The sequence below is a fragment of the Loxodonta africana genome, chromosome 8, assembly GCF_030014295.1.
Source record: "Loxodonta africana isolate mLoxAfr1 chromosome 8, mLoxAfr1.hap2, whole genome shotgun sequence".
In the NCBI taxonomy this organism is placed as follows: Eukaryota; Metazoa; Chordata; class Mammalia; order Proboscidea; family Elephantidae; genus Loxodonta; species Loxodonta africana.
This window is the reverse complement of record NC_087349.1, coordinates 115,898,222-115,922,538: the sequence shown is the minus strand read 5'-3', so window position 1 is coordinate 115,922,538 and position 24,317 is coordinate 115,898,222. Positions and strand designations below refer to the sequence as shown.

At 43.8% G+C, this 24,317-nt stretch overlaps 1 protein-coding gene across 1 annotated transcript in view; it reads right to left on the bottom strand.

Moving 5' to 3' along the window:
* The window catches only part of PKD1L1 (polycystin 1 like 1, transient receptor potential channel interacting), a 104,631-nt gene that overhangs the window by 16,897 nt on the left and 63,417 nt on the right, over positions 1-24,317 (bottom strand). The window contains exons 9-17 of the mRNA XM_064290237.1: positions 23,033-23,164; positions 20,783-20,899; positions 20,106-20,274; positions 19,328-19,567; positions 15,987-16,119; positions 10,843-11,049; positions 5,527-5,708; positions 4,403-4,624; positions 1,637-1,797 (exon numbers count right to left, since the gene is read on the bottom strand). Of these exons, the coding sequence (XP_064146307.1) occupies positions 1,637-1,797; positions 4,403-4,624; positions 5,527-5,708; positions 10,843-11,049; positions 15,987-16,119; positions 19,328-19,567; positions 20,106-20,274; positions 20,783-20,899; positions 23,033-23,164 (1,563 nt within the window). The remainder of the gene's footprint in view (positions 1-1,636; positions 1,798-4,402; positions 4,625-5,526; positions 5,709-10,842; positions 11,050-15,986; positions 16,120-19,327; positions 19,568-20,105; positions 20,275-20,782; positions 20,900-23,032; positions 23,165-24,317) is intronic.

Below are 24,317 nucleotides of genomic sequence, written 5' to 3'. Positions count from 1 at the left end.
ATTAACCTGGTATACCTCAACATCCTTCCCCAAGCATGGTAGACACAGAGGCGCAACAACAGGGGAGTTGAGGGAGAAGGAGCAGAGGGGGGCACTTGCCCCAGGCAAAAGTCCACGGGGACGCCAGACTAGGCACAGAATGACATTCCGAGGCGCCACAAATATGAAAGGTGCTTGACTGAGGCAGCCAGACAAGAGGGGAGAAGGCATTTCTGCTGACACGTGGTCACTATTAACGTCTATTCATCTTGAAATTGGGGAGGGGGACAACTTAGAGATTGCCCTTTGGCGCTTGTTACCCTCACTACGCACCTGCAGGGGTGCAATTTCAATGCTTGCCATAGATGCTATTTTCCATAGATACGCTTCTGCCCGGCATGGATTATTCAGGTGTATTATTCTAGAAACAATCTTAGGCACACAGGATGTCTCCTAATCCCCACTCAACCTACTTGTCAGTAAGTGTCTAGTGTAACAATTCTAAAAATTGGTGTTCTTAGAGTTTACAATACAGAATCAATAATGACAACAACAAAAAAAAAAAACATTTCCTTAGACATAAACATGTCTCAATGAAGGAAGCCTTTAGTTTCTACCATGGGAAAGCCACATATATTATAGTGATATACAAGGAGGGTCAGACACATGTAACTGGGAGCAATCATTCACTTGCTGGAAGTTTAGTCACTGGTGTATTTCCACTTTAGGTTCCTCTAATACATTTGGTGTGAGCTTTGATATGGGAAAAAATTAAATTCACCTAAAAGAATCTAGGAATCCCTCTCTTGCAAAGAAAGGCACAATTGTACTCTGTGTCTTCACATTCCTTTAACCACTGAGCCCAGCTGTACTCAGAGCTCTGCTTATAGAAGGCTTTGTATGTCCCCACTGAAAGGATCAAAAGTTAAGTTTATAAGGTCAGTGAAGGCACAGAAGGTACGAGCTTTTGTCGAAACAACTCACCAACCAGCTCAGAAATGAAAGCTCTTTTGTGGGCCATTCAGTGACTCTCCTATTACAAGCATCATTTGGTTTGACTGAATGAGAACTCAACCTAGCTCCTGGTTCAAGCCCAGGTATCACACACCACCAGTGCTGGCAGGTTTTCACACCTTGTTTTCTTTAACCCTACCACCACCCTGTGAAGTACTGTGATCCTCACTTTTCACCCAAGATAAGTGAGTCATAAAGAATTGCTTAAATTAGGGCTGAGCCAGGACTGGGCAGGGTCTTCTGACTCCAGCTTCTTGGCAAGTTTCCTCAAGCACAGCTGTCCTAAAGAGCCAGCAAGGTCATGAAGGGACCACAGCCCCTATAACAATAAGTCAAAATACTTGTCATTTCAAAGAACTTCCCTATATTCACAAGGCAATAAAACTGTCTAAGTGAATGTTGGATTCAGCCTCCCAAATAGCAAGCAACAAGGGTTAGAAACAGCATGTGATTCACACGTATTTTCTGCTGCTATCACAGCAATCCACAGGAGTATGGCAACAAGAGGAGGTAGGGAAGCACAGTAAGTCAATGCTGACGATCAGAAACACTTCAGAACTAACTGAATTTTGCAAATTTTAAGCAATATCAAAGTAAGCTTGATTTTCTTTTTCCCTCGGTCAACAAAAGAAACAATTTTTACCTTCCACACTATTCTGTTCTGTTGCATTGACTAAGAAGAGGTCCCAGGAATAAGAGAGATTTTGTATATCACCACAGTCTTCACACACAGCTTGAAGAGAAAGTTCTTCATTCCAGTTAACAAAGTTGTTTTTAAAGTTGACCCGGGAAATGTGGACGAATCTAGAAATGCAAATCAGGTTTGAGATTAAAGGAAAATAACATGAGGGTCCTTTGTCCACATTCACTTACATTCCAGAAACCAAACCCACTGCGGTAGAGTTGTTTCCAACTCATGGTGACCCCATGTGTGACAGAGTAGAAACGCTCCATAAGGTTTTCTTGCCTGTAATCTTTACAGAAGCAGATCGCCAGGGCTTTCTTCCACAGAGCCACTAGGTGGATTAGTAGTTGACCACTTAGCCACTTACATCACCAAGGACCTCATATTACCCACATGTTTATTATGTGAATTCAGTACCTTGAATGTTTACTATGTGAATTCAGTAGCAATACCATGGCCAAGAGGTAGTTGTTCCAACAGAACAAAGGGATACTGCAGGGTTTAAAATCAAGGAAAGGTAAGTGTCAGGGTTGTATCCTCTCACCCTATTCATTCAATCTGTACGCTGAGCAAATAATTCAAGAATCTGGACTATATAAAGAAAAACACAGCATCAGGATTGGAGAAAGGCTTATTAACAACTTGTAATATGCAGATGACACAACATTGCTTGCTGAAAGTGAAGAGAACTTGAAGAAGATCAAAGATCACAGCCTTCAGTATGGATTACACCTCAATGTAAAGAAAACAAAAATCCTCACAACTGAACCAGAAGAACGAGCAAACCTGTCTTGGAAGAAGTACAGCCAGAATGCTCCTTAGAAGCAAAGATGGTGAGACTTCATCTCACGTACTTCGGACATGACCAGTACTTAGGTACCTAAGTACATGATCACATACATAGAAAGGACCAGTTCCTGGAAAAGGACATCAAGCAGAGGGTCAGCGAAAAAGAGAAAGACCCTTAACAAGATGGATAACCATAATGACTGCAACAATGGGCTCGAACATAGAAATGATTGTGAGGATGGCGCAGGACTGGGCAGCATGTCATTCTGTTGTACACAGGGCTGCTATGAGTCAGAACCAACTTGACGTCACCTAACAAAAACAACAATCACAGTTGATACTACTGAGCTCTTATGGTGTGGCCAGCCCTGCACCAAGCTCAGCACAGCATAATCTCCTTCAAGACCATAATATCCTTTGAGAAAAATGCACTAATATTCGTGCCCCCTTTGTGGAAGGCACTAAGATTCAGAGAGGCTGTGTGACTTTCTCCAGGCCACACAGAGAGAGGGAGAGAGCCAGGACTGGGCCCTGGTCTGACCCACACCTCAGCCTGTGCTCTGGTTGAGCTCTGACCAACAACAGGTTGCCAGCTCCATGTTTCTCCTCACCTCTGGTCTTGCTTTGACCCATTGGCCAGCCTGAGTGCGGTCCTAAGTGGCTGCAGACGCACCCTTACTCAGGCCCTTCTCATCACCATCCACACTGGCCACAGCCATGCTGACCAGATCCAGCAGGGAAAGGCGTTACCATTCCCCTGCCTTGACTGCTCTCCTGTGCCCAGTGCCCCCCTCCCACCCACAAAATCTTGTGTCCATTTCCCTCTGCCCATGTCACTACGTGGCCTACTAACTACAGTAGTCCGCCCTTACCTGAAGTTCCTCTTTTTGTGGTTTCAGTAACCCACGGCCAACTGTGGTCTGAATATATTAAATGGAAAATTTCAAAAATAAACAATTCATAAGTTTTAAGTTGCTGGCCATTCTGAGTGGCATGACGAATCTCACACCGCCTGGCTCTGTCCCACCCAGGAGGGTGAATCACTCCTTAGTCCAGTGAATCCACACTGTGTACACTACCTGCCGGTCAGTCACTTAGTAACCGGCTTGGTTATCAGATCACTGTCACGATATCACAGTGCTTGTGTTCAAGTAACCTTTACTTAATAATTGCTCTATTTTATTATCAGTTATTGTTGTTAACTTCTCACTGTGCCTAATTTATAAATTAAATTTTATCATAGGTATATGTATGTATAGGAAAAAACATAGTATATATAGGGTTTGGTACTATCCTCGGTTTCAGGCATCCACTGGGGGTCTTGGAACGTATATTCCGTGGGTACAGGGGGACTACTGTAGTGTCTTTAGCTAACCCAGCCTTTTCCACACATTGCCTGTTGTGAAATACTAATTCTTCAAGATATCACAATGTGTTTTTGGCATGATTAAACAGATTTCTCTCCTACAGGAATTGTGGAGCCTTTAAAAGGCCATGATCGATAGAGACTGAGTGGGTATGTGGGGTGTAGCTTACTACTCAGGGCACCAATGACAGGTGGTCTCAAACTCCAGCTTCAGCTCACAGCTCCCAGCACAGGAGACCCTAAAGGGTCCTGCAGAACACAGGAGCTACAAAGGTCCTGGCTTGTCCTACGGGGTGTGTGTGTGTGTGTGTGTGTGTGTGTGTGTGTGTGACTGTGTATGTGTGCATGTGTGTGTGTGTGACTGTGTATGTGTGTATACTTTATGTGTGCATGTGGGTAGGAGTGTGTGAGTCTCAGTATGTAGGTGTATGAGTGTGACTGTGTGGGAAGGAATCAGGATGTGGAGTGTGTAAATACATGAGTGTGTGCCTCAGTTTTCCTCTGTGGCACCAAACGCCGCCAGGAGCCGCCCGGACACCTGTGGAGCCAAGCAGCCAGGCAGTTGGTACCTGAGTGTCTGCTCGGAGCGGACGGACAGGAACACCTGCGCTTCAGGGGAGGTCCGGCTGCCGCTGGACACCTTCAGCGTCACCAGGAACTGGTCAAAGCCATCACTGAGATCCGTTGCAGCAAAGGAGATGACTGGTGCAGTTGTGTCCAGTCCACCGGGCATGGGAGCATGGAAGCATGGACACTCAGGGGCCCCAGCAGGAGCACACCTCCAGTGGTACCTGGGTCGGGGGGAGACCGGGGAGAGCGTCTAAGTCTGGGGCCACCGCGTCTCATTGGGCGTCTCTCCTGAGGGCCCAAAGGGAAAGCTAGGTTGGGGAGAGATTGTGTATCCCTTATTCTATAAAGTAACAAGGGAGGGAAACTTCAGAAGTGGGCACAGCATGGCAGTGGGGAAGAGTGGGCCTGGCTCCCATCAACTCACATCAGTAGCGTCCCCTAACACCAAACATGTCCTTGCTTCCTGTCTCCATTCACCTCATGGGCGCCCCTTTGCATTTTGTCAGCCTGTACCACCCCTGTACTTTGAGCTACTGCTCGGCTTCTACTCCTCCTGCTGGTACCTCTGCCCCTCCCAGGTAACCCAGCCACTAAAGCACTTCACAAGCCATGGGCATTTAACCCTTCTGACGATCCTATGTGATAGACAGTGGGTGGCATGTGTTATTATTTCAATGTCCAGAATTAAATAAATTTTGGAGAGTCTTGGGGAGTTGCCCAGTCTTGGAGCAAGGAGCCAGGATATGAATGCCAAGAGTCTTGCCTCCAACCTCAAGATAGTGTTGCAAGATCACCATGGATACATTCACGAAAGATATTCACGCCTACTCTGAGTCAAGCAAGAATCCAGCATGTCCCCAGACTTGAGCAGGTCTTAATCTAGCAGGGGTACGATCTGCAACAGCACGTGTAATGTGACAGACGCTGTAATGGAAACAGAAGCGGTTACTGCGCAGCCCCTGGAAGCTCCTGAAGCCTTAATCCACTAAAAAAAATTACACTTCTTTTGGCAGAATTCACACCAACCATTCTTGAATTCCAAAGCCTGCATTTGGAGAAGGAGGAGGATATAGACAAATGTGAGTGCAGGGTAAAGTGGCTGCACAATACCTGTGGTGCTCACCTGAGAGGCGCGCCCGGATTGTCAGGGTCATAGGATTGGGACCCGCTGAGGATGATGGTGGAGGAGGGGGTCTTGGGGATGAAGAGGTGTGTGCCCTCTGAGATCACACTGACAGGTGCCCTGTCTCGAACATCCACCCCCACCGAGTAGTTGCTGTGTACCACGCTGCCTTTGACTTGAACCTGTAACATAAATGACAGGACAGTCACATGGGAAGTTGTTATAGATTGAATTGTGTCCCTTCCCCACCCCCCCAAATATGTGTTAAATTCCTGGCCCTTGTACCTGTGGATGTGATCCTCTTAGAAACGGAGTTTTCTTTGTTATGTTAATTAGATCTGACCTGAATACAATGGGTTCTAAATCTAATCACTTCTGAGATACAGAAGAACAGAATAGACACAGAGACATGCATATATATAGGGGAGGACAGATGCCATGTGAGGATCATCTACTAGCCGAGGAACCAAGGACAGACAAGTGCTACCAAGAAAGACACCACTGACAAGGCCAAGACGTGGATTTGGATTTTTAGCCTCTAAGACTGAGAAAATTCTATTCTTTAAAGCCACCCACTTGTGGTATATCTGTTACATCAGCTCTAGGAAACTGAGACAGTAATGAAATAGAATGGGTGCTGGAGCTTGATGTTCCTCTTAGAGGTAGAAACAAAACTGATGAGTCTAAATACTTCACTGGCTTCAATAGCTTCAAGGGCTAAATGGAAAAAGGTCATTTTTCAACCAGCTTTGTGATCCTTGGGAGATAAAGTGGCTGGAGTCAATGAAAGTGCTAGCATTTTCCTAGCTAGGTATGTTTTAATGTACAAAGTTAGGGCTTTCCTAACACCTTAAGTAACAATTTCCATGTGTGCACATATTTTATAGTTTTCAAACTTCTCTTTTGACACTAAATTATGAGTTAGAATCGACTCAAAGGCAACAGGATTTTTTTTTTTTTGGTGGATTTTGTGTGGCATACCTTTCTTTAAGCTACTTCTTTGTAAACCTCAAACATATCATGGAATTAAAAAAAACCAAAAGCCAAACCCAGTGCTGTCACGTCGAACATGGAATTTAAGAAATATAAATGAAATTTAAGGTGAATATTTTTAAACTCAGAAACTGTGAAACATATAAAGGTTGCATATATATATGTGTGTGTGTGCATACATACATATATATATATATATATGTACACATTTGTTTTTAAGTTTAATGCAATTTGTAAAAAACCCAGTGCAATACTCGCTGTTATTTTGATTGGATGTCTCAGTCTTGGTCACTCTTCCTAAGGGTACATGTGGCTCCCTGCTGGTCAGTCTCTGAGTGGGATCCTAAGACAACTGAAGGATTATCTGATCAAAACTGCAATTTTCTACCTCCAATCTCTGCTTCCTCTGAGGCTTCAGTTCAAGGAGCTAGGGAGAGTGTTCCAAATCTATATAGGACAGAGGAAGAAAAACAGGGACCTGCCTGTCACAGGTAGCAGTGAAGGACATGAGCCCTGGAAACCTGAGTGTTGACTATAAATGTAACACCTGATGGGTGAGATGAGACAGCAGCAAATATCTGACTCAGATATTGAGTCAGAAGTTCTCCCTGGCCTGGAGACAGACTGGTCAGGAGCCAAATTACGGGTAATGACATAGCTAAAAAGAAAAGGTGCCAAGTGAAGGTGCCATTGAGCATGGAAACTTAGGAATGTTGCTACATTGCTGGGAGGGGGTGCCTGTGACCCAGACTGTCCAGAGCCTGGTAAACATAAGCTCTGTTCTGGGGTGGATACATAAGGCCCTCGTGCATGGTAAGAGTGGTACTGCTGACCATTTCCATGCCCATCTCAGCCCCCTGACTCCAGCTACTTGCACTTTTCCAGAGTCAGTGGACAGAAAGGGAGCACCTGGGCCAGGCTGCCTGTCCATTTCCTTGACTTGCTGGGTTAGAGAGCCCTTGGCTGTGACTTTACACAGCATGACCCAATCCCTGTAGCAATGGTGGTTTCTTCCTAAAATGATGATCTTCTTTATGGACCTGCAAAGCTGAGGCAGATCCTTGGCAGAGGAATTCCAGTGGAATGGCTCTTTGGGAGTCTGGCCAGATAGGCTCTGTAGGGAAAGCCCCTTCGGCATTCTCGCTTCAACCATAACATCAGAAGTTCAGGCTGATGGATGGAGGAAGGCTCACTAATGATCTCAGAGGACTTCTTCTTCCAGATCACTTCAATATGGTTTACAGCTACCATCCCAAGAGTCTGCTTCCAGGAAACCTCCATGCAGGCTGAATCAGGAACCAGTGATTTTGTAGAATATAATAAATGCAAGGTATTTTCACTATTTTGAAATCAATTTAATTAAAACTGGTGAAAAGAATCCTTCTGATGTTTATTATACTATACATGTTGTTTTTGTTGTTGGTCGCCGTCGAGTCAATTCTGACTTTTGGTGACCCCATGTGTACAAAGCAGAACTGTTGGATAGGGTTTTCAAGGCTGTGTCCTTTCAGAAGCAGATCACCAAGGCTTTCTTCAAAGCCGTCACTGGGTAGGCTTGAAACGCCAACCTTTGCACTAGTATTGAAATGCTTAACCATTTGCACACCCAGGGACTCCGTTATATTATACATAGATAACTGAGAAAGTGCCTCCTTTCAAGCTCTTTTCCTTGCTCTTGTCCCCTACAGCTGTCATCTTCCAGGCCTAGGCTGTCTTCCCTTTCTCTTTTCACTCTTCACATCAAGGCGGGAAGCTGACCCCACCGCTCCCCTGCTTCCACTGTTCCTCTGTGTACATAGCTCCCCAACAACCTCCACCAGCTCCCGCCCTTACTTCACTTCTTTGCTAGACACTTTACCTGAAATTTCAAACTAAACTCATTCAATAATGAAAACATGCTCTCACCCCAAGTCTTCTTCCCCATCATGCCTTCCTTTCTGTTGCCTTCCGAAGGAAACCACCCCCGCCCATTGTTTCCAGCCTCGTTTCCACCACTCACGGCCCACAAAGCCTTGTTGCTCCTGCCTCATCTCATACCTTCTCCCTGCCCTTATGCACCCTCGACCCCATGCTGAAATTTCTTCTCCAGTCTTCAAAGACTTGGCTCAGTAGCCTCTCTTTCATCTGATTTCCCTTGGCGCTTTGCTCATTCACTGTTTGCGTGCTTGTCGTTAGGTGCTATCAAGTCAGTTCCAACTCACAGTGACCCTAGGTACAACAGAACAAAACACTGCACATTCCTGCACCATCCTCACAATCATTGCTATGTTTGAGGCCATTGTTACAGCCACCTCATCAATCCATCTCATTGAGGGTCTTCCTCTTTTCCACTGACCCTCTACTTTACCAAGCATGATGTCCTTCTCCAGGGACTGGTCCCTTCTGATAACAAGTCCAAAGTATGTGAGACGAAGTCTTGCCATCCTTGCTTCTAAAGAATTTATAGCTTGATGTCACGCAACCACCATCTGTCTGTCAGTGGAGGCTTGTATGTTGCTATGATGCTGTACAAGTTTCAGCAGAACTTCTAGACTAAGATGGACTAGGAAGAAAGGCCTGGTGGTCTGCTCCTGAAAATCAGCCAGTGAAAATCCTATGGATCACAATGGTTCGATCTGCAACTGACTGTGGGGATGACACAAAACCAGGAAGCATTTTCTTCCATTGTGCTTACAACTCCATGACAGCTAATAGCTTAACAATGATAGATTGTTGTATACCATCTAACTCCGCAACCAGGCCGTGAGCTCAAGTGTGCCAAGGCTATGCCTCGTTCATCCTCCCATCTCCACGGTGCCTAGCACACAGCTGGACCCAAACAGGCACTCAGCTTCATTAGGCAAATGAAGGAACACCATCCTTCCTCCACTTACCCAGTCTTCAGATTTTTGTTTGAATTTCCCTTTGGTTACCTACAATTAATCAGTCACCTTGGCAGGTCTGGTGGTATAGTGGTTAAGAACTCAGCTGCTAACCAAAAGGCTGGCAGTTCAAATCCACCAGCCGCTCCTTGGAAACCCTATGGGGTTATAGGTCACTATGAGTAAGAATCAACTTGACGGCAACAGTTTTTTTTTTTGGTGGCGGGGGGGGCCAGGTCAATTGCTCACTCCCCAATCCACAGTATATTTGTCCTGTTCTGCTGTTTATTCCCACTGCTGTTTCAGCCTCCAGTTATTTCTTCGCTTTACTATTAGAACACTCTCCCACCATCCTATACTTCAGTCTGTATCCAACTGTTTCCCAATTAATATTTCCCAAGTGGAGCATGGATTGCGCTCTGAAACCTCTGATTTTTCCCATTACCTGCTTCTAAAACAGTGGTACTCAATGTATAGTCTGTAGCCCTCTGTCATCCAGTGAATCGCTGCTAGACTGGTCCACAATGAGATTACCAGGAAACTCATATCAGAGTTTTACGACATTGCCGCGGCATTTAAGCACTTGGTTGCAAACTTGTTTCTGTGAACCAAGTCTAGGCCAGCCTGCGTGTTGAAGAGCTCCAGCGCTGAGCCATGGGGCCTGAGCTGGTCTTAATGCACAGTGGGACCATATGTCCACCCACAATAAAAAAATTTTTTTTTTAATTCATCCCCTGCAGATAGTTTGGGGGGCACTGGTCTGGTCCCCAGTCTCCTGTCTTCAGCCTGGCCTTCACCACCTGCACAGTCTGATTCCAAAGTCCCTCTCCAGGGTTCCCTCCCTCCCTGTGCTCCAGGCAGATCATAAGCCCTGACCTCCTCCCCGGCCTTCGCCCCAGCTGTCACCTTTCCAAACCCCATCCCGGTGAAAATGCTCTCTGTCAGGCCTCTCCCCATGAAGCCTACTCTTGCAGCAGTGCCTCTCCCCTCTTCTGAACTCACATATTTTCAGCCACACTGCACTGAGCACCAGCTGAGGCCCATCATGGGGATGCCTATTTGTGGCCCTGCTCTCTGACTAGCGTCCTCTCTTCTGTTCTAAGCAAGGAGCTCTTTAACAACACAGTTAGGTAGTCTTCTTACATCCCCATAACAAGCACAGTGGCTTAGTCCACGTAGGTGTCAAGGAAAGAATTGTTAAATGAATAAGGAGGAATTTTAGAGGCAGTTTGAATCAATTACTTTGACAGCATTTGAACACAATTTGTTCTCTCCAGTGGATTAAGCATTTCTGTGGAAATTATATCTACATTTTTTTTCAAAGCAACCCCCTTTTCTTTGACAGAACATGTTTAGAGTTAAAATGTTGAGCTCTTGCTTACAGACTCATGGAAAGTAATGGTTCCACTGTGCACATAGTACAGTAGATTTAACAACACCAGCTTCCAGTCAGCTCACCGACCTTAGCCACTGCAGTATAGTTTCCATACTCCAGAAAGTAGCTTGGGAGAGTGATGGTTTGTCTGTGGTTGTCAACAGCAGGGGGAAGGGACACGTGGGAGCCGTTAGACTTCATAAAGCTCCAGGTATAAGAAAGGCCTTGGGAAATGTCACAGAGAATGGCAGCTTCAAAAGTCACTGCCAGTCTCACTGGCTGAGACCGCCATACCTAAGTATTAAAAAGAAATGATGCCTCATTAAAATTCCCATTATATCTGATATAATAATAAATTGCTAAAAATTAACTCTCAACTGTAAAACTCCAATTACTGTGAAACCTGGAAATATTTTATGTATTCTAAATTAAATCAAAAAAGAAAAAAAAAAATCAATCCCTAAAAATTAGAAAGAATGTAATCATATTTCAAACAAGTAACCTAGAAAAAAAGAAATACTTCAAGTAACTTTAACGTAGAGTATTTTAAATATATATTCTTAATGGGAATTATTCTATGGATAAAAAGAACTACAAAGAAATCAAAGCTCATTCAGCAGTTTTCTTTCTGGTGGCAATATTTGCATTTTAAGTATTTCAAGTACTTATTAGAAAAAAGGCTAATTATGGTAATGTTTTTAGGAACCAAAATTTTAGTATGAGAGAATACACATACCAAAAAACACGTAAATTTTACATAAGTAACGCTTTCTGAATGTGAAACATTAATATGAAATCATGACTTATTTCACTTTATTTTGAATTCATATCTACTAGTACTATACACTGAAAAGCTCAGAAGTGATGACAACCCAGGAACAATAACCACCCTGGTTCCAGATTCCAGGCTCTAAATACCCATCAAAAGGCACAGGGCTCCTTGGAGACATGGCCAATTTCAGACTTGGGGCAGTTGTTGTGCCCAAGAGGAAAGAAGCTTTCAAAGACTAATGGAGTCATGGCAGAAAGCCACAGAGCCAGCCTATGGAATGCTCTACAGCCCCCAAATAAGCCCAAATGAGGATCAAAAGGTAATGTCTATAATTAATCAAATAATATTAATATTTAAAAAAAAACGACGATGCTAAAAGAGACAGAGAGGATTCCCCTGTCCCCACAAAACACATGCACACACACAACTCATCGGTGGCCATTGGAAGTAGCTAGTGTCCCAACTCCTTACACTGAACCCTGGTAATTAAGGGAAAGAACTGAGCATTTATTCTTGTTTGCATGTACAAACTATATATATTTAAGGTAACCTTGTGGCCCAGTGATTAAGAGTTTAGCTGCTAACCAAAAGGTCAGCAGTTAGAATCCACCAGCTGCTCCTTAGAAACCCTATGGGGCAGTTCTACTCTGTCCTATGTGGTCACTAGGAGTTGGGATTCGACTCGATGGCAATGAGTTTGTGTTTTGTTTTGCTTTACCTAGTGCATTAAAGAAAGTGTTTTTTTGTTTATGTTTCTTTTGCTCTGGAGCCCTAGTGGCATAGTGGTTAAAGGGCTTGACTGCTAAATTTTGTGCATCCCAAATCAAACCAATGACTGCATGAAGCTGTTTTGAAGAGAGAGAAATTTGATTATGGACCAGGTTTCGATTATACAAAGAAAAAGAAGTGCTATAGGTGTGTTGTAGCATTGTGTTTATATAAGAAAATGTTCTTAGTTTTTAGAGACACATACTGAAGTCTTTAGAGGTTAAATGTCATGATATCTGGGAATGACTATAGAATATTTCATCAAAAAAACACATAAAGCAATATGTCAAAATATTAGTATTTCTCCAGTATAGGTGATGGGTTCATTATACTATTCTCTCTACTGTTATTTATGCTTGAACATTTTCATAATAAAAAATTAAAATGCAAATAGTTGTTCATAAGTTTATAAAAACATATTTGCTAACATTAATAATCCAAAAAAATACAATGACACAGGGAAATATCAGTACTTATGTATTCACAAACCCTATCACTCCCAGCCACCCTGTCTTCCCAACCCTCTTTCTTCTCTTCCCCATCCTCTGAGGATAAGCTGTCTACCCACACCCTGAACCTGATGAAAGGCAAACCTTCCTGAGGTTGGCAGGAACAAGAAAGGCCCACTGGACAAAGCTCTTCCCATGCAGGGGCAGAAAATGGGTGCAATGTTCCCCCTTGAGGATTTCTCTTTTCAAGGTCTCTGTTATGGATTGAACTGTATCCCCTGAAAATATGAGTTATAAACCCTAACCCCTATATCTGTGGTTATAATCCCATTTGGGAATGAGTTGTTTTTGTTATGTTAATGAGACAGGATTAGTGTAGGGTGTATCTTCAATCTCTTTTGAGAAATAGAAGAGATAAACAAGTATGAGAGAGAAGAAGAGATGGGGGGAAGGGAGAGGCCAAGCTACATGAAGATCAGGCAGGAACAGAAGCTCAAAGAGACAAAGACCTTCCTCCAGAGCCGACAGAGAGAGAAAGGCTTCCCCTAGAGCTGGCACCCTGAATTTGGACTTCTAGCCTCCTAAACTGTGAGAAAATAAACTTCTGTTTGCTAAAGCCACCTGGAAACCCTGGTGGCGTACTGGTTAAGGGCTACGGCTGCTAACCAAAGGGTCGGCAGTTCAAATCCACCAGGCGCTCCTTGGAAACTTTATGGGGCAGTTCTACTCTGTCCTATAGGGTCGCTATGAGTCGGAATTGACTTGAGGGCACTGGGTTTGGTTTCTCTTTTTTTTTGTAATGCCACCCACTTGTGGTATTTCTGTTATAGCAGCACGAGATAACTAAAACAGTCTCTTATAAAAATTTAAAAGGGTAAGACTTATAAAAGGAGTTGGGAAAGAGGATTTTAAGAAATATTAGTATTCACGACCAAGGAATTTCACCTTTGTCATTCTTTAAGTGGCTTTAATTATTATTTAAATTACTTTGCAATTATTTTTCATTTTTTCTGCTCTGAATATGATATCATTCTTGGACTTGTCACAAAACTGCCCAGATTTACATGGGTTACAGCAAATTTTAGGAGCCCTAGTGTTGCAGGGGTTAAGAGCTCTGCTGCTCATCAAAAGTTCGAATCCACAGCTGCTCCTTGACAACCCTATGGGCCAGTTCTACTCTGTCCTATAGGGTCGCTATGAGTCAGAATTGACTTGATGGCAACTGGTTTTGTACAGCAAATTTAAATGATAAAATGTCAATTTTTAACCCATTAATAATAACAAACATTAAACACTATGAAAAGCCCAATGGGGAGGAGTGTGGTTGGTTCAGGTACTCTTCTCAGACGCATGTCCAGGACGTTAGCAGGGTGTATCAAGACCCAGGAAAAGGCACGAATATCCTTTGTTTCAATAATTTCTAGGAGTAATTCCTATGAAATATCATACATATGCTGAACGGTTTGTGCACAGAATGTTATTTACATTGATAAAAAATTAGAAACTCTAAATGTTCAATAATGAGGACATGAAAATATTGTATATTCTGTACATATGATTTAAGATTATACTTCCATTTAAACCATGTGATCAGAAGACTATTTAAAAACAAGAGAAAGTGGTCACACTATAACGCAGTCATCTCCACTTTGTTATACATAAACCTACCAAAAAAAAAAAACCTGTTGCCGTCAAGTTGATTCTACTCATAGCAACTCTACAGAACAGAGCAGAACTGCCCCATAGAATTTCCAATGAGCGGCTGGTGGATTTGAACTGCCGACCTTTTGAGCTGTTAGCCTATAAAACACATATAAAGACTCTTTAAAAATACTAAAAGTAAACACATCAGACTATTAATCAGGATGTATTATCATGATGTGTTAAAAATACATCAGGGTATTTCCTGATTGAAGAATTTCAGATGATTCCATTTTTTTTATACTTTTCATTATTTACACATTTTCTAAAATGGACACATTCTATTGTATACTCAGGAGAAGGAAGTTATTGTCTTTAAACAAGCTTGATCCCAGTCAGATGCTTTGTCTACCACACCACAGTGGGCGTTCTTTTCACATGGTAACCAGAAAACTGGTGCTCATCAAACCATGTCCCAAGTATTTTACTTCTATCTTCTCATTTAATTCTTAGAACTCTGTGACAGAAATACTGTTTGCTCTGTTTTACAGGTGAAGAAACTGAGGATCAAATATATAAAAAATGTCAACTGAAGGTCACACGGTTAACCAGTAGTTTGAACCTATGACATTGCTGATATTTGCCCGTTTTTAACCGATAGAAAGGTGATGTCACATGGCTCAACTTGGTAGCAGTCAGGATTCAAGCCTGATCCCTCTGTTTGTGCCCTGCCGGGTGTCTGCTCTTAGCTTTGGCTCCCTTACTTCTCTGTCCATCTCCCACACTCCAAGAACCCGCTCCAGCACAGCCATGCTCACTGGCCTGATCTTACTGTAAGGGGATGTGGTATTTGCAAGGAGCCCCGTGATGACCATCCCTGTACAATGCGGCTTCCAGACGGACACAACCTTGCCCTGGAGTACTCTGATATGCTTGTTTGTCTCTGCTGCCACAGCCTGAGGGAGGTGCCCTTGAGACTCAAAGAGGCCGAGCAATTGACCTCTTAGGGTTAGAATGCCACAAAAAACATTTTAGGAAATGCAGCCAAGTCACAGATTTTAATTCCAATTTGTCATTTGATCAACTTTGTGCTGAAAAGAAAAATTTGCTTTAAATCAAAGGCCTCAAGAAACTAAAGAAATAAATTGAAACACTATCCTTAACCTTAAACCCATAGTTTGAAAACCCAGACCTGAGTTTCCAAGGACCAGAATGTCGTTTGCCACTATAGCAGGTGCTCAGAAAGTAACTTATCATTTCTTTTTATTTTGTTGTCCTATATATTCGTTTCTTCCTCCTGAAACTTGATCACTGCAGGATTAAAAAAAAAAAAAAAGCCCTCCTTAAAGCAAGCTGTGCTGAATACCAGTACAATATGGGCAAATAAAGGCTTATTCACACGTCTGAAGTAAGGCTTTCCCTTCCGCCGCAGGTAGGGCGGACGTGTCTCCCGTGCCCAGAAGCCCTTCGTGGGCATGCCTTTATACAAAAAATGCAGCAGGATAAACCCGACAAAGCATCGCTTCACGCCCTAAAGCTCTCATCATTCCTGCCACTGGGTTCAACTCAGAGGCAATGCCGAACGAAACTGTTATACCTACCTGGAGCTTCGTGGGCCCCATGTTCTTCACTGGCGGGGGCTGGCAGGGTGTGTGCACGATGAAAACCTGCTTTCTCAGCAAGGCGGAGCTGACGTTATTAAAGGCAAGGACCTCCACTGTAAATGCTCCTTCCCTAGAAGGAGAGATGCATAGAAATGAAGAGACTGTATCTTAGTTTTCGTTGATCTCACATAACCATCCTAGAGCTGCGTAACTGCAGTAATTGCTGGCAGGTCAGCTCCATGAATAAGACCAGATGGCCAAAGGTCTTGAGGCAGATTTCCGCATAGGCCATTTCAGGTCCTACTAACAGACGGGCTGCCCACCCAGCATGGGTCAGGACAGGGGCTGAACTTCCACACTGCTGTTGCATGTTCTATAAGAAAAATAATCCATGTGAGAATGAATTTCTTCCCTCTGAGCAGACAGCTCTAAACACCACTGCATGTGCAGCCACCCAAGCTCCCACAGGCTCCCACAGAGCTCCATGGTGGGAGGCCGACGTCTGCCGGATGCAGCACGTGGGGGCTACACAGAGGGATCATACCTAACACGGGCCATGAAGTCCAGGCTGGAATGTGCCAAGTGGACACCGGTGCCAAGTGTGTGCCAGAAACAAAAGCAGCATGGGGGCCGAGAGGATCAGAGAGGTAGGAGAGAGGCCAGAAGGCCAGCAGGGAAGGGCCACAGGGCCTATACCATGGACTCCATCCTAAGGAGTTGTGGTTTGTCCTGAGCTATTTGTTGCTGGCTTGGGTTTGATACGTGGTCTTTGGCCTTGCTATGTTCTGAAGCCCTTCTGGTAGGCTGCCTAGGAGCCCAGTGGCCCTGAGCCTGCCTGGGAGCTCCACCTGACCCTGACCCAGGGGCTCCTGTCCAGGGTCCCAGGCAGACTGTAAAGCCATTACTGCCCTGGTTCAGGAAGCGGGGTTTTGCCCCCCCAGACTGGCCCTTTTCCCTAAGGCCAATGTCCTCCCCTTGGGTAGGACCAGTTCAAGGTTTGGAGACGCTGGGGGAGGGGAGGATCAGAAGAGGTGGGCTGGGAATAGAGTGTCTTCAGTGGAGGGGCTGCGGGCAAACACTAAAATACAGCCTTGCGTGGATGCAGGGGCTGGAGCCAAAACATACATCCAGACAGTCCATGTGAAGAACAAGGCACAGATACAAAGAGAGGCCAGGGAGCGAGACCAGGGTGGCTGGAGAGGAGGGTGTGAAGTGGTTCCTGAGACTGTAGTGAGTGGAAGGTTCTATGCCTTCACTTAGGCTTCTAAAACAGAAGACAAAAGCACGTGCTGTCGAGTGAATTCTGACTCCTGGCCACTCCATGTGCGTCAGAGTAGAACTCTGCTCCACAGGGTTTTTAATGACTGATCTTTCAGAAGCAGATCACCAGGCCTTTCTTTGGAGCCATCTCTGGGTGGATTCAAACTGCCATCCTTTTTGCTTAGTAGCTGAGTGCTTAACCATGTGTGCCACCCAGGCTTCCACACACTCCTAAGGGACATCTCTGTGTGCAAGTCAGGCCCATACAAAAGGGGTATCGTTGTGACCAGCTTCCTCTATTAGTAAAGAAACAATCCCTGGTGTTAACATTTGAGGAAGAGGGGCTGAGATCTGGCACCAGACCCACATTTGGGGAAAATAAGCAAGAGGCAGGCGACACCTGAGTATGTCCCTTTATCAGTATCATCTCACTGCTGCTTTACAGAAGCCTGTCAAGGGGAAATTCCTATCCCCGTTTTACAGATTAAATAACTGAGGAGAGGAGAAGCTCAAGTTTACCCAGGTAAAATTTGACACAGCCAACCTTTGAGTGACAACCTGACCCTAAAGCCCTTTCAGTGCACCAGACTGAGGCACTGGCCACCTGCAAGAGGGGCTGGGTCCTAAGGGGCAAATCCCAGGCAGCCGTGGAAGACTTGGCCAAAATGTAGGTCACAGTCAGGAATGGAGGTTCCCATCAACTGAGAGGCGTCCAGTCCAAGGAGGCCTTGAACTCCAGGAAGGTGACCATGGTCCAATTCCATACTCATAATGGTCTTATATCACTCAGTTCTGGAGAAGGGCTCCTGATTCAGAGCAAAAAGTGCATCAAAGCAAGACTGAGGGACTTCTGGGTAGAGCTCTTGTCATTGGGACTGTTGGGACACTCAGATGAATTCATCAGCAGAAGGGGAAATAAGTGTCCAATCGCAGCAGCTAAGAAAAAGCTGAAACTCTCAGGGAAACCTGGGCCTGGGGACCATCGCTGTGAGTCCTAAGTCCAGGCAGAGATCCCTAAGGGGTCTGGCCTCTAGACCTTGGGTCCAAGTCATGATATGGGCCTGAGGACTGGACAGAGGGTGGGATGACGGCAAGTAGGTTCAGATGTGAGGCACAGGGAGAAGACAGGGAGAGGCCAAATTCTCTCCCAAGCTTGAGTGAGGTGAGGCAATCCTGGGGTTTCCACCTGTGGTTTTCCATGGGCATATCTACCTCCCCAAGGAACCAGAAAGTTTATTTTGGACAAAGGCACTCATACTTCTTTTTTCTATCTCCATAAACTTTACTCAAGGAAAACAGTGGTTGCTCAAAAAAAACCAAAACCAAGCCCGTTGCTGTCGAGTTGATTCTGACTCATCGGGACCCTACAGGACAGAGAACTGCCCCATAGGGTTTCCAAGGAGTGGCTGGTAGTTTTGAACTGTCGAGCTTTTGGTTAGCAGCTGTAGCATGCCTTAGCTTTTAACTACTGAGCCACCAGAGCCCCAGTGGTTGCTCAGTCAATGCCAAATTCAAGGATAGCATCCAAATTCTTGAGTATGGTACTGAAGCACTTTACTAGTTGTCCCCAAGTACCTTCTACTTTTATGCCCACTTCACCTCAACCCTTTCTTCTATATATATCACACCAGTCCCTCCAAACTTCTCTCATTTCCTGAACATGCCCCCCATTGGCACCTTTCCTTGTGCCTTCCTGTAGGCTGTCACTGTTTGGAATCCCCTCCCCCACTTTTCCCTTTGCAAATTCCTACTCAGGAGTTAATCTTCAGTTCGTATGCAAATGTCCCTGTGAGCTCTCTTCAGTTTTACAAAGAATGAGTGTTCCCACAATACCTTGTACTTCTTGCTTAGGACTCAACTCGCTCTTCTGAAAGTATCTGCTCATCTCTTTGTCTTTCCCCTGGACTCTGAGCTCCTCAAGGACAATAACTGGGTTTTATTTGTCTCTGGTAAATATCTGTCAGCTATACTGGCTGAAAGGCAAGTCAATTTCTGGAGAGCCTGAGTTCTGATGACTCGAAAAGTCAATCCCAGCCGCTGCTGCAGAAAGCTCTTTACTTGTGCCTAGAGTGCCTTACCTGCTGTAGACATGAGTGTTGGTGCTGTTTCCCAGACTGACAGTGCCGTCCCCAAAGTTCCACAGGTAAGCAACATCCGTGCCAAAGTTAATTCTACACTCAAAGGTCACACTGGTGTTTAGCAGAGCAGACGAGGTGGACAAGAGACGATTGGCAACAATTTTCTTCTGGACAGTGATGGGGTGGGGCTCAGAGACCACACTAGTGATCCCATTGGAAGCCTTGACCACCACGTGGTACCTGTGGGATGAGGCCCCCAGAGGCCAGAAAAGTCAGATGGCAAGAGAGAAACAAGGTCAGTTGGAAAGAATCTCTATATTACTTCAAAGAGAAAGGCAGGGGAATTCCAGCATTTAACTTGCAGGAATTACCACAGCACCTAATGATTTTCATCTTATCAGGGAGAAGGAAAAGTAAAAATTTTTGAACATCCTTCTTCATTTTTTAATTCACATCTCAAAGCGAGTGGGGGAGGCATCATTATGCTTTTTTCAGTTGAGGAATTTTCTCAGGTCACATTGCTGGCTAAGATGGGATTTGAACTCAGGTTTTTCTGGTTTCAAAGCCCACACCTTCTCACCCAATTCAGGCTGAAGAAAAGGGAGTCCCTCAACACTATAAATCTACATTTGAGTTCAGTCCCCTGAGGTGCTTAGTGGCTCATTACGATACAATTAAATTGTCCTTAAGAATATTTGAATGGTAGCACAATAGCCCTCAGACTGAGTAAAGCCTGTGTTATTCCCAGCCACACATCACTATGACTGTGTTCACCAACCGCTGGGGGATGCCAAGTCTCTTTTTAATGCTTCTTGAAGTTGTCCTCACTAGTGGGTCTTCTCCAAAATGCCACTCAAACTCCAGGGGACTCATTTCCTTGGTAACAGCTACAAAAGTGATGTCCGCGTCTGTGGCAAACACAGTTCCATTTGTGTAGACAGAAACAGCTATGAAGAAAGAGAGGAACAGCTACTTCAGAACAGAGGGCTAGAACTCGGGCAGCAGAGGTTGGAACCTCTACTTTCCCGTTCAGTCATGGCTATGAGAGATGGATAATGAACCTCTGAATGTGGATGCAAGGTTGTGGGGGCAGACATGCAGCCATAGGGACCTGAGAAGCAATTACGAACTGAGCTTAAAGGTCATCAGAGTAATAGCTCAGAAAGCTATATGGCCAACTCCTTTTGGAATTTTCCTCAAAGGTATGGTATGGGGAGCTGGCAAGTGACTCTGCTTGATATTCTACCCTTTCCTACCTTTAGACTGAAGCCTTCATGCTTATGTGTTCTAGTACAGCTCTAGAACAAAGGTAGGTCAATAAAGAGACTATTCAAGGGCAAATGAGAGTCTCAGGGAGAGCTGATAACAGGACATAGTGCTGTCTGTGGCTGTCATAATCTCAACTGATGGTACAAAAGAGAATTTGTTAAATCTGGAATTAGAACAAAAACATACGCTGCATCTTATACCAAACAATCACACTGGGCCAGGCTTGGCTGTCACCCACTTGGCTTTGAGAAGTGGACACATTACATGAGGAAGTGAATGGGAAATGATGCATAACAACAGTACCTAAAATGAGAAAAAAAGAAAAAGAGGGGTAAGAGAAAAACAGCCTTAGAACTAATTCACTTGTCTCAAGGAACACACAGTCAATGTTTAACATTTTTTTACTTCTTTTCATTGAATTCCAATGCATTTCAAAACTCAAAGCATGTGTTTTGAAACAAACTTGGGAAAACATTAACTTCTCTCAGAACTTCTCCTCTCACAGAATTTCTCTCATTAAAATTTTCTTTGTCTTCTCCACCTTTCTTGAGAATTTTCTACATAGTAGTAATTTTTTTTTTTTAGTAAATATGTTAACTACTTGGAAATAGGTTAATTAATTTGCTAGATGGTCTTGTTTTAAAAGTATTTCTCTAATGTGTGTGCCAAGTAGTCTTCTGCCTCACAGGGGTTCTTAAAATGGGTTCAAGAATAAGCCTCAGGCTTTTAAGCCCTCAAATTTTATGCAAAATTTTATACACACACATACATTAAAAAAAAAAAAAAAAAAATTGCCGTCGTGTCAATTCCAACTCAAAGAGACCTTATAGGACAGAGTAGAACTGCCCCATAGGGTTTCCAAGGAGCTCCTGGTAGATTCGAACTGCTGACCTTTTGGTTAAAAAAATTAGCAGCTGACATATACATATAGACAGAGAGGGGAGATAACAAACATTTTCTCTGATTCTAAAAGAGGACTATGATGTCTTAGAAGATTAAAAACAACTTATCTGTCATAAAAAGATATTTAAAAAGTTTATATTGTTTTTGTTCTGCATGGTTTTTCTCTTTATAAGAAGAAAATATTTATTTATAATAGTAATAAAGTGTCCTTCATCAATCCATTAGAATTTCTGAAAAATAAATATCCCATGAATAAGAGTGATATTAGCCATGCCTAAAACTTAACTCTGACCACAGTCCCATAGTCAACAACCTTGAGGAACGTGCAAGTAATGGATTTGCACAAGATTATCACTTAGTGATCTGTGGAGCTGGATTAAAACCCAGACCTCCTGATTATAAATCCTGGTATGCAACAGGCTAGGGACATATAAGGATTGTGCTTTTATATTGGGTGGACAAGCTGCTTATTTATTAAAAATTTAGACAAGTAAATATAAATGACCAGTTAGGTGGCTAGGGTGTGCCAATCGATAGGTAATAAAACAACAAACACATATCTTACAGCTTCTTGGACAGAGAGTTTCTCAACAAACTCATTACACTGAATTATATGGAAAATACACAGTCAAGGTGTAGAACAAGTTATAAGCATGAGTTCATCTTGATGCCTCTTCCATTTGCTTTTATTTCAGACCTCTGTCCTATTTCTGGGAAATGTAAAATCCTAATTCCAGTCACTCAGGCTGAACACTTTGGAATTATCTTTGATTGGCTCCCGTACTTGTTGGGTTATAAAGCGTTGACTTTTATCTCCATAACGTTGCTGATATTTGGCTAGAATACCCCATTCTCACCCTCACTGGCCTTTAAGCTTGGGCTTCTCTTCTATAAAAATTGGGATGAAAAGAGCACCTTCTCACAGGGCTGTTGTGATAATAAAGGGAGGTAACGTGGGTAAAGCGGAGTGCCTGCCCACTGTGGTGCCCGGTGAATTCCGGTGGCTGTTCCTTCTCGACTCTGTGTTTTTGCTTATTGCATGCTGTCTGCTCGAAATGCTCCTCCCACATCCATTTCTTCATGTCTAAACCCCCTCTTCAAGGCCTATCTCGTACGTGAACTCCTACATCAAACATTCTTTATCTCCCTAGTTAATGTAATTCTCCCCTTTTCCTGAAGTCTCCCAGGCCCTTAGCAATATCCTTCTTAAGGCACTTTTATGCTCTAGCTCATATTTTTTGTATGCATATATTAATTCTTTCACTAGATTATAAATTCCTTGAAACTAGGACCTTGTATGACTTCTTCTGCGTGTCCCCAGACCACAGTATTCTGCAATAAGTGTTTTCTGAAGGCAAGAAGAGAACATGATGAATGATGTGTCTGAACTTGGAACTGTTATAATTTGAACAATATAATTGAAGCAGACAGAGAGTTGTGCTTCACTTATTGCTGTGGTCAGGCTGCTTGGACTCCAGACGCAGGTCTTACTTTTCTGATCTATGTGGGAACGAGCAAAGATAAGAACTTCACCCTCATGCACGCTGCTGGAATTCATGAACACAGACACAACCTCATGACCAATCTCCACATAGTAAGGTTCAAGTTCCACTTCAGTTCCAGAAAACTCATTATAAATAACTGCCTTGAGCATACAGACACCTTCTGGAAAAAAGAAAGAATGTCCACTTAGTAAAAATTTTTTTTTTATTAACTTTTATTGAGCTTCAAGTGAACGTTTACAAATCAAGTCAGTATGTCACATACAAGTTTATATACATCTTACTCCTTACTCCCACTTGCTCTCCCCCTAATGAGTCAGCCCTTCCAGTCTCTCCTTTCGTGACAATTTTGCCAGCTTCCAACTCTGTCTATCCTCCTATCCCCCTCCAGACAGGAGATGCCAACACAGTCTCAAGTATCCACCTGATATAATTAGCTCACTCTTCTTCACCATCTCTCTCCCACCCACTGTCCAGTCCCTTTTATGTCTGATGAGTTGTCTTTGGGGATGGTTCCTGTCCTGGGCCAACAGAAGGTTTGGGGACCATGCCCGCCAGGATTCCTCTAGTCACAGTCAGGCCATTAAGTATGGTATTTTTATGAGAATTTGGGGTCTGCATCCCACTGATCTCCTGCTCCCTCAGGGGTTCTCTATTGTGCTCCCTGTCAGGGCAGTCATCGATTGTGGCCGGGCACCAACTAGTTCTTCTGGTCTCAGGATAATGTAGGTCTCTGGTTCATGTGGCCCTTTCTGTCTCTTGGGCTCTTAGTTGTCCTGTGACCTTGGTGTTCTTCACTCTCCTTTGCTCCAGGTGGGTTCACTTAGTAAATTTTTAAAAGAAGACATAGCATTTAACATTTGGCTATGTTGAGGTTATGAGTGGTTATAGTGGGATGACTAATGGGGAACTGATACAACAAAGGATTTTTCTAACCCCTTGTAGTAGGGTCAGCCTCATGAGCATGCAACCTGCACAGCTGCACAGGGCCTCGCACTCAGAAAAGCTGACACTTGGTTCAATGCTCTGATGTACCATCTTGAAACTTTTAATAATTGTTAACACGGGGCCCTGCGTTTTCATTTTGTGCCCTGAAAATTATGTACCTTAACCTGTGTAGTAGGAAATAGTCACAAGGATGAAAACAGATGTTGACCATACCACATCTAGGCAAAAAATACTGAAATAAAGTCAAACATATCAAAGAACTGTTGTGCTATATGAAAAAAAAAAAAATTCTTCCCCTGCTTCCATACCCTTATAATATGGCTATATATGACTTGGCAGCTTGTCCGAGTAGGTGGTGAGTGTATTTC